Here is an 11414-nt window from a genome sequence, read left to right as displayed (position 1 = left end):
AACATACATCTGACACTATCATTGCTGCTTAACTACATCTAGCACTATCATTGCTGCTTTAACTACACGCGACACTATCATTGCCTGCTTAAACTACATCTGACACTATCATTGCTGCTTATAACTACATCTGACACTATCATTGCCGCTTAACTACAGCTGACACTATCATTGCTGCTTAACTACAGCTGACACTATCATTGTCTGGCATAACTACATCTGACACTATCATTGCTGCTAAACTACAGGCGACACTATCATTGCTGCCTTAAACTATCATTCTGACACGATATCATTGCTGCTTAACTACATCTGACACTATCATTGCTGCTTAACTACAGCCGACACTATCATTGCTGCTTAACTACATCTGACACTATCATTGCTGCTTAACTACATCTGACACTATCATTGCTGCTTAACTACAGCCGACACTATCATTGCTGCTTAACTACAGCCGACACTATCATTGCTGCTTGCTTAGATCTGACACTCATTGCTGCCTGCTTAGATCTGACACCATCATTGCTGCTTGCCTACAGCTAACAATATAATTGCTGCTTGCCTATAGCTGACGCTATCATTGCTGCTTGCCTACAGCTATCAATATAATTAGTGCTTGCCTACAGCCGACACTATCATTGCTGCTTGCCTACAGCTAACAATATCATTAGTGCTTACCTACAGCCGACACTATCATTGCTGCTTGCCTACAGCTAACAATATCATTAGTGCTTACTTACAGCCGACACTATCATTGCTGCTTGCCTACAGCTAACAATATCATTAGTGCTTACTTACAGCCGACACTATCATTGCTGCTTGCCTACAGCTAACAATATCATTAGTGCTTACCTACAGCCGACACTATCATTGCTGCTTGCCTACAGCTAACAATATCATTAGTGCTTACCTACAGCCGACACTATCATTGCTGCTTGCCTACAGCTATCAATATTATTAGTGCTTACCTACAGCCGACACTATCATTGCTGCTTGCCTACAGCTAACAATATCATTAGTGCTTACCTACAGCCGACACTATCATTGCTGCTTGCCTACAGCTATCAATATCATTAGTGCTTACTTCACAGCCGACACTATCATTGCTGCTTGCCTACAGCTAACAATATCATTAGTGCTTACTTACAGCCGACACTATCCTTGCTGCCTGCCTACAGCTAACAATATCATTAGTGCTTACCTACAGCCGACACTATCATTGCTGCTTGCCTACAGCTATCAATATCATTAGTGCTTACCTACAGCCGACACTATCATTGCTGCTTGCCTACAGCTATCAATATTATTAGGCTTACCTACAGCCGACACTATCATTGCTGCTTGCCTACAGCTAACAATATCATTAGTGCTTACCTACAGCCGACACTATCATTGCTGCTTGCCTACAGCTAACAATATCATTAGTGCTTACTTACAGCCGACACTATCATTGCTGCTTGCTACAGCTACAATATCATTAGTGCTTACCTACAGCCGACACTATCATTGCTGCTTGCCTACAGCTATCAATATCATGTGGCTTACTTACAGCCGACACTATCATTGCTGCTTGCCTACAGCTAACAATATCGTTAGTGCTTACCTACAGCCGACACTATCATTGCTTCTTGCCTACAGCTAACAATATCATTAGTGCTTACTACAGCCGACACTATCATTGCTGCTTGCCTACAGCTAACAATATCATTAGTGCTTACCTACAGCCGACACTATCATTGCTGCTTGCCTACAGCTAACAATATCATTAGTGCTTACCTACAGCCGACACTATCATTGCTGCTTGCCTACAGCTATCATATCATTAGTGCTTACATACAGCCGACACTATCATTGCTGCTTGCCTACAGCTAACAATATCATTAGTGCTTACTACAGCCGACACTATCATTGCTGCTTGCCTACAGCTAAACATATCATTATGCTTACCTACAGCCGACACTATCATTGCTGCTTGCCTACAGCTAACAATATCATTAGTGCTCTACTACAGCCGACACTATCATTGCTGCTTGCCTACAGCTAACAATATCATTAGTGCTTACCTACAGCCGACACTATCATTGCTGCTTGCCTACAGCTAACAATATCATTAGTGCTTACCTACAGCCGACACTATCATTGCTGCTTGCCTACAGCTAACAATATCATTAGTGGCTTACCTACAGCCGACACTATCATTGCTGCTTGCCTACAGCTAACAATATCATTAGTGCTTACCTACAGCCGACACTATCATTGCTGCTTGCCTACAGCTAACAATATCATTAGTGCTTACCTACAGCCGACACTATCATTGCTGCTTGCCTACAGCTAACAATATCATTAGTGCTTACCTACAGCCGACATATCATTGTCTGCTTGCCTACAGCTAACAATATCATTAGTGCTTACATACAGCCGACACTATCATTGCTTCGCACCTACAGCTAACAATATCATTGCTGCTTACCTACTGCTATCACCGTCACTTCGCACCGCTAAACATTGCTGCGTGCGCACATTTTCAGATCAGCAAGGTGTCTGCGCGTCTGGCCGAGTGTCCGCGACTGAAGTGCTGCGACTGCGAGGTGAGGTGATGAGGTCACGATGAGGCGATGAGGTCACGATGAGGTGATGAGGTCACGATGAGGCGATGAGGTCACGATGAGGTGATGAGGTTACGATGAGGGGAGCAGGTTAAGTGGGTAATCTGTTGATAAGTAATAAGTTGATGGTATTCACTACCATTAGTACCTACGGTCAATTCTCACCTGTTTACCCATCAATGATGATACTGGAGAGGCTTCTTGTTTCTCTAGCCAACCCTGGTCAAGTCGGCAGTGTGTCTGCATGTGCAACCTTGTTTACTCTTTCCAGGTGTGAGTGTTAGATATTACCAAGATTAATACATGTCCTCATGGTGTCGAATATTCACACTTGCATGTAAAACACATTTCTGAGCTCTCCTCAGTGTTTGCTTGTCTTCCCATATCAGCTAGCTCATCCATTGCAAAGCTTCACTAAAGCCTGGCGCACATGTGAGTTATTTTACTCAAGTAAAATGACGCATGAGTCAAATTACTCAACGAAAATCCGCTGCACACGTGAGTAAAATGACGCATGCGTCCAATTACTAAACGAAAATTTGCTGCACACGTGAGTAAAATGACGCATGCGTCCAATTACTAAACGAAAATTTGCTGCACACGTGAGTAATATGACTCATGCGTCATTTTACTTGAGTAAAATAACTCGCGTGTGCGCCGGGCTTTAGGCTTCAACCACTATTGCTCAGACAAAGATGCTTTAGTTGCCACGGTGATGACTCACTGTCTGCAGTTATCTTGTCATTGATGGACTAAGCATTGATGTAGTAGAGGGATTTACGCTATTTAGATGAATCGGCGATTGCGTGACGTGGTGTTAGAGAATTTACATGCAGCTATTAATGCAGCTTCATCCTCTCCTCTGTCTGAAATAGTTGATATTGATCAGTGAAGGGTTTTACTTTTAATAGGGCTAGAAGTACATACTTCTTCGGTAATTATCAATAGTTCAGACCAGGAGGTAGGCTGGGTAAGCAAGCATCAGCTTGTACTAGTGAGCCTAGCATAGCATATATGGTGGTAAACTAAGAGCCATGGTAGATTAGTTATATTTGCTAACATCTTGTCTTTTGTTGCTTTTATTGCAGTACATGGAGCGGTACACAGCAACCAAAAAGAAATTTGCTTGAATGATGACAGCAATAAATCATCCAAAGATCATGGTTATGCTCCACCACTAAATATATAGCTGTGCGTTTTGAAGTACAGCTTGCTTGTATGTATATGTATATGTATATCTATGAATGTATGTTTGTTTGATGTATGTATGTATGTATGTATGTATGTATGTATGTATGTATGTATGTATGTATGTATGTATGTGTGTGGTGTGTATGTGTGTATGTGGGTATGTGCGTGTGTGCATGTATACATGTACAGTCAACCCTACATATATGGTAATCACTGTGGTCATGTTTAAATATGTTCATAAGGCTTATTTAATTCTGTATCTTTGTCATAGCTTATATATGGGATAACTGTCCATAACTAGCTGTGAGGTGCCTAAGACAAGGTAGTATATTTATATGTAGGTTAATTTGCAGATGTTGTAATTCCTTCCATAGACCGTGATAGGTGCTTTATGCATGTATTAACAGCACCTTACGTTGTGTCTGTCTACTTGAGCCAAACGTCTGGTATGATGCATTACCACATGTGGCTAATTGCAAGTTTAAAAAAATTAAATGTCATTGCTTTGAGTGTGTCTGTGAGTAGAAGCATCATGAGAGATAAGTTGAGGTCCTCAGGGCCTCATATGAAACAGTCCCAGCCTGCAGGTTAAATGCTCAGCATATGAGCCAAAGTGCGTGACTGAGTACACAGTGACGAGCTTCTAATAAAATTCCAGTAATTGGCCAATCACTGTCTACACATTAGCTGGAAATCCTGATGCAAGGAAATGCACTGTCGAGTGTGGTGTAAAGTGGCATTCAATGACATGGATGCAGCATCATACTCGTACATGTGGTTTAGTCACATCAGTCGCGTGTCTATAATTTCATTTGTTAACCGGCATTGAACGGCATTGTGTAGAAACAAACGGTCGAGGTCAAAGTCAGTGCGTTGTGAGGATCAGTGTATCAGCAACCCGTGTGGTAGCTCTAGCACTATAGCCCTTGTTCGCCACAGGTATGGCTGGCAGGTACAGCTGTGGCGAACAAGGGCTATAGTGCTAGAGCTACCGGTGTGGTGACTGCAGTGTGAGGCCTGATATCGTGGCACAATAAAAATTAGGTTAGCCACCAGCATGCTAATGCGGTCATGCACATAGATCATAACGCTGACTACTAAAACTGACTCTGGTTGTGGATGAATATGGTGTCTCTAATCGTGCTAGCACACGACGTGTGTTGGTGTCTAACCATTGTGAATGGCGAACTTAAAGCTGGGGTGATCCCGTGGCACTTCTAACTTGGCATGATTTGCCACTTACGTGGTAGTTGGGTTTGTAATCGACCTATGGTAGGGAAAAACGAGGAACGATCGAGTCTTGAACAAGTGCAACAGCATTATAGCTGCTTTAAGAAGATGCTCTGATTGGTAGAAATTAGATCGAATTACGTAAATGGTTAATGTGCCATTTTCGGAATAGTATCACCCAGCATACGTCACCTTTAATGTATATTATTTATTCATGTACACATCAACCTTACGTTGTAAATACCATATAAATATCTCTGGTGCCGAGTAGGCTGTGTGCGGGGTTGACTGTGTGTGTGTGCATGTGCGTGTGTGCGTGCTTGTGTGTGTGTGCATGCATGCGTCATGTATGTGCGCGTGCGTAGGCGTAGTTTACGTGTGTATATATATATATATATATATATATCGTGTATGCCTCACGTGTACAAGCCATGTGTGTGAGATCGAATCACACAAAGTACAACGTGATAACTCTTCCATGTTTTGCATTAGACCGATGTCGTGTAGATAATTCTATTTATTAGTCGCTGAAGACGTGGCGGACCCTTGTGCAAAAAGACACGCACGCGCGTACTAGGCAGATTATAACGGTTGCCGTGCAAGATGCCGTGTCCATGGGGTACTGGCGGAACTAATCCGCAGTGCGGCGCTGATCGTCAACTCGGTTATTCAATGCAATTGTGATTGTAAACACTTTAGTCAGGTCCCTTAGCTTCATGACCGTTACAGAGCTGACAAAAGCATCAAACTTGGCACAGTTGTAGCCTATGGCAGTACTATAAATATTAGAGGGGGTGCCCAATGTAGATATTCCTTAGACGTGAATTACAGATGATTAAATGTTTGAACCGCGCCCACCTGTACTGGCGCATTGTATACAGCTGTTACCCCCTTCGCGCGCATACGCTATTGCGCTATTGGCGGCATGAAAGTGTATTAACTCTCATATCTCGCAAACGAATTGAGCTCCATTTCTAGAAATCTAGATACATATAAACACATGTCTTAGCTATAATCCCCGTGAATTTTATTATTGAATCACGAATAGTTCAATTAATTACCAAAAATATACGCACGGTATCGCTCATAGGCTATATACGCGCGGCTATGGCCCGTAGGATAGTGTACTAACTCTAATAATATCTCGCGAAGGATTTGAGTTACTTTTCCAAAATTCTAGATACCTATAGACACATGTCTTAGCTATACTCTCTGTGAATATTGAGTTTATTGACGCACGATTAGTCAATATATTAGCAAATATATGGGCGCGGAAGTGAATTACAGATGATTAAACGTTTGAACCACCCGACTCCGAACCCCCCTACCGCGCCCGCCTGTACTGTGTGTACTGGGGTGTTGCTATCCCCCGGGCGTGGAGGGACTGTCCCGAAACGTGGCAGCACTAGTGTTAGGATTAGGGTCAGGGTCAGGGTTAGGGTTAGGGTCAGGGTTAGGGTTAGGGTTTTTGCATCATGATATCTGTCCCCACACCATAGATTAATTTTTGTGGATGACACCCCTATATATAGAGATCCGATATATAGATATTTAGTGTTAAGGTTAGTGTTGGAGTTAGGGTTATGGTTACTGTTAAGTTTTGAAGTATACGTCAACTGTATCACGTGACCGTCCCTCCACGCCCGGGGGATAGCAACACCCTGTGTACTGGCGCATTGTACAGCTGTACATGTATTGGCATTGTATACAGGTGGGCGCTGTAGGGGGGTTCGGAGTCGGGTGGTTCAAACATTTAATCATCTGTAATTCACTTCTAAGGAATATCTGCATTGAGCACACCCTCTAATAATTCTAGTACTGCCATAAGCTACAACTGTGCAAAGTTTGAGACTTTTGTCACTCCTGTAACGATTCGGCCCATATTTTGCACTAATGGACCTGACTACTTGCGGGTTGCTGAGTAACCGAGTTGACGATCAGCGTTGCTAGCGGCAGGTGCGCGCATAGCCGGTGTCTCATTGGATTGTCTCTTATAAGTGTGTTAATTGTTGTGGTTGGTGGTGATGTTATTGTCGTTGTTGTTGGTGTTGTGAGAGATCCTCGCAACGTGACTTTTCAGCGACTTTCTGTGACCGAGAACGCGTAGCGTTAGTGTCAGCTGTGTCGCCCGTGCATGCCATGTGCTGTGTGCACATAACGAGCGTTGCTGGCGCCTACCGCTAGGGGGACAGTTCGGGGACTGACGCTCTCATATAAGGCTCCATTATTAGGCCGCGTAGCAGTGTCTCAACCTCACTTGTTTTGAGAGTTGCGGACTGGGTGTTGTTGTTAGCCTTGTACAGGCTGCAGGATTTGATCCCACGTCAAACAATTCCGGTCACACCCTAGCTAGTTTGATGTAGGATAAAATTTGCCGCGTGTACGGTACACTAGTCGAGATAGCTGTCCCGTTAGCTGACAAGTCACAACCAGCTGTGATGCCATTAGCCATTTCTATTATCCATAACCATTACTCATAGACATTTTCGGGCACTTCTGGTCAAGTTGCCCCGTCCTGACGGAGCATTCGGCGAATCGATTAAAAATGGGCTGGGGCGGGTCCAGAAATAATGGAACGAGGAGGTCCAGTGAATGCAAAGCAGAGAGCGTAGGTGCGGGAGGTGCGCCCTCGGCCCCCAGTTCTTTGTTTTAGTGAGTTACGGTAACAATTCGATAGATTTTGACTATATATGATCTATTTTGAACTATTTTATTATATTTCGAATATGTTTTTGCGACATAATAGAAAAAATCAGACTTACCGTAACAAGCGGGTCTGGCCCCCTTGACCCCCATCTCCGCTGGCATTTGCTCCGGTGAAACCTGGCGAATGATCTAGGCTTGTAGTCGAGAATCAAGTCATGTTCATCCGAGACAAAACCGGACTCGTTTATGCAAATTGGTCCGGCTGACATTTCTGAACCAGGCAATGCGCTCCGGCATCTGAACACGGATAACGAATATGCTGGTTGACATTTTACTAATCTGTAATATATATTTTTCTAAATCTAGCTTCGGGTAACTTAATAAGACTTAACTTCACCTGGCTTTCGTTGGAAGTAGATTTCATTTTACTTATGCTATTCATGCACTCCTGTTCAAACTACCACCAACGAACGGTACATTCAACGAGAGAATTATATTCTTCGTTACGAGTTCTATAACATGGTTGAGCTACGCTAAAACTGCCTCCAGAGTACATGCTGTGAGTCGCAGCAGCACTTTGCAAAACTGTGACTGTCGTGCCAGTTAAATGCTTTCGCAAACCAACGCGTTTTTGTGTAGCTTTACCAGGGACCAGGATCGCGTGGTAATATACGCATGTTGGAATCCATTAGTGGATGTATGCCCACTTCTACCAAATGCAACGCGTCCAATCTGAATAGATGGCTTGGTACTTCTTGGTAGTCTGGCTACCAGCGTTGTGCATTTCCTTTCTGTTCAGTCTCCCTATGAAACGCGAACATTCAGCATTCAGCGAAAGCTATTCAGGTGTTGCTTTAGATTGCTGAAGATGAGTATCGTGATAGTGGATTTCTTCCATCTCGGTGAATGCTAAGTATAGCCTTCCAAGGATTACATGATTGTGGTGAAGTAACTGACCCTTTCAAAATCATGCTATATAATATGATTATGTTAATCATCCATCTCGTACTTGGTTTCCATGACGCTACTACACATGCAGTATCCCCTTCCAATCACCATCGATCCAATCCACCCCGACCTACCATCTATCCGCCCACGAATGAATCCGTCAAGTTACTGCAACCACGGAATCTTCTAAGGCTAGTTTTATGAACTCACTCGGTTCTTATATAATGTTGTGTTGAGCTTAATATTTATCAAGATATTTATGCATGTTGTTATTAATATGCTATGATATTATATTGTTTTAGAACACGTGTACACAGTTCAACCTGCGGACGTTTTCTAGGGTTTTAATGTGAAGATTTACCGTGAACCGTAAATTTATAGTTATGTGAAATTAATTTTGAAATTAGTTAATGAATGAATAAAGTTTTTGCAAGATCTCATAGTTTAACATGATTACTGTAGCACGTTGTTTTAGTGTTGTTCAATTCTATACATGTGCTAAATATTGTAAATAAATATGTCTTTGTAAAAAAACGAGTGTGTTGAAGTGAATAATAAATGTCAAATCAGACTGAGTGTATAGCGTAAAATGCGCTGACATTGCCCTGTGAGACTCAATAGTGGGGTTTTACCTTATATATGCTTAACATACATTACTACACCCTTTTACAGAATCATTCGCCGTTAAGCACGGGCTATGTACGAAATGGAGCGAATGTAAATCATGTATGATGCGACAGAACGCAAATGTTTTAGTCGAAAGCTGCTACTGTGGATGCAAATTGCTATAAATTGATATTGGGCACGAATTGAATTGTAAATGTATATAATAGGATACGAAATGCCGGTCAGCCATCGTGGAGGTGTTCCATCGTACGATTTCTCTGATACATCAGGAATGGAGAAACAGAGAAAGAGAGGGAGAAGGGAGGGAGAGAACGAGGAGAGAGGCCACATGCACACACGCACGCACGCACGCACGCACACGCCTTGCTGGGTGTAAATGATTAAGTACATCAAATCTGATCTAAAAACGATTAAGACCAGCCTTGTTAGCTTACAGTAATTTATTTTGAATAAACAGTATTCAAATAAAATGCAAAATCAACTCATATTCCGTATACACTGGTAGAATACAATAGGTAGAATATGACCAATTCCCCCTGACGAATTTCGGATCTAGGCGACACACATTTTTCACCGAAAATAGACAAAAATTTAATTCAAAATGTCAACGAGGGAAACATTCGTGCGGCGATGCGTCGAAATTTCAGAAAAGAGACTCAGTGAAATAACTTACATCTCCCGTCTAATTTACATATAATCCTATTTACTAGCGGGAAACGCTGTGAGTTTTAAATAGCGCGGTGTATAGAGTACGTGGACGTGTACGTACACGCCACATAACGTATACTGCTACTGCTACATAGTATAAGTAATCAGTTCCACCAGCATTTACATTAAACGTAAACACACAGGCACTTGGACCGTTTCAATAAAATATAACGCTAAATAAATACGAAATCTATTTACTACCAAAGTCTTAATGTTTTTATACTCTCTTTCGCCTATTATTGCCGACAATGTCCTGCAAATGCCGTCCAAATGCTCATCTGCAACAAACGCTGGCGGCCGCTGCACACTGATACATAAAATTTAATATATAGTATTAGCGGTATACCCGGCGTTGCCCGGGGAAATCAGTGGCGTTACTCAGTTGGTGACCGCTTGGTTGAAAGGAAAATACCCAAAAAAATCGAACTATCTATCTATCCATGCATCCATCCATCCATGCCATCCCATATCCCATCCCATCGCATATCCCATCCAATCTCATCACATCTCATGCCATGCCATGCCATCGCACCGCATCCCATCGCATCCCATGCCATCCATGCCATCCAATCCCATTCCATCGCATGCCATCCCATCCCAAACAGTAAAATATAATAAGAAATCAAAAGATAAAAGATAGATTATTAAATATAAAAAATAAAAAGCAAAAAGTAAAAAATTTAAAATAATACATACTAAAGAGGTAGGTAAAGGAAAAGAAGGGAAAAATGGGAAAATAAGTTCCCCAGCTGGAACTCGAACCCGGAAATCCGGTGTAGGAGTTGGATGTTCTAGCGATTAGGCCACTGCACCGTTAAGGGTATACCCATGGATTTACACGTACGTGATGTTAATCTGTACGCACCGCCATCTATATTGATCAATAGCATTTTTAACTTTTAAAATTTTTGCTTCAGCTAGAACCACCTCCCAGACGTGCTGCTTCTGAAAATATCTTTAGTTTTCCTCTAGGCTGCGGAGTTTTCTAGTTATGCGAGTACGAACTAATTCGGCTGAACAACTTTATATATATAAGATAATAATTATACACTATATATTTATGTGTCAGTGTGCAGCAGCTAGCGTGCGGCGGCCAGCGTGTATTGCAGATGAGCATTTGGACATTTTCAGGAAATTGTTGGCAATAATAGGTGAAAGAGAGTATAGAAACATTAAGACTTTGGTAGTAAATAGATTTCGTATTTATTTAGCATTATATTTTATTAAAACGCTCCAAGTGCCTGTGCGTAAACACACCTCTCTAAAAGAAATTACAGATCTGACACGTTTGACACCGCAATATAGTAAAACAAGTGCCCCACACAAACAAGTAAAACATTACCAACGATTATCAGTCATCGCTAAAATCATTGCGCTGTTTGTGTTTGTGTTTGTGTTTGTGTGTGCGTGCGTGCGTGCGTGTATGTATGTGTGTGTGTGTGTGTGTGTGTGTGT

The 11414-nt window shown here is 42.2% G+C and overlaps 1 protein-coding gene across 1 annotated transcript in view; it reads left to right on the top strand.

The window, feature by feature from the left end:
* LOC106806539 (leucine-rich repeat-containing protein 57-like) overlaps positions 1–3739 on the top strand; it is a 7810-nt gene extending 4071 nt beyond the window's left edge. The window contains exons 5-6 of the mRNA XM_014808517.1: positions 2532–2591; positions 3698–3739. Coding sequence (XP_014664003.1) covers positions 2532–2591; positions 3698–3739 — 102 coding nt within the window. The remainder of the gene's footprint in view (positions 1–2531; positions 2592–3697) is intronic.
* Positions 3740–11414: the final 7675 nt, after the last annotated feature.

This window comes from Priapulus caudatus, unplaced genomic scaffold (genome assembly GCF_000485595.1).
Source record: "Priapulus caudatus unplaced genomic scaffold, Priapulus_caudatus-5.0.1 Scaffold9, whole genome shotgun sequence".
NCBI lineage: Eukaryota > Metazoa > Priapulida > Priapulimorpha > Priapulimorphida > Priapulidae > Priapulus > Priapulus caudatus.
Note: the sequence above shows the minus strand (reverse complement) of the source record. Positions and strands in the feature narration are given on the sequence as shown.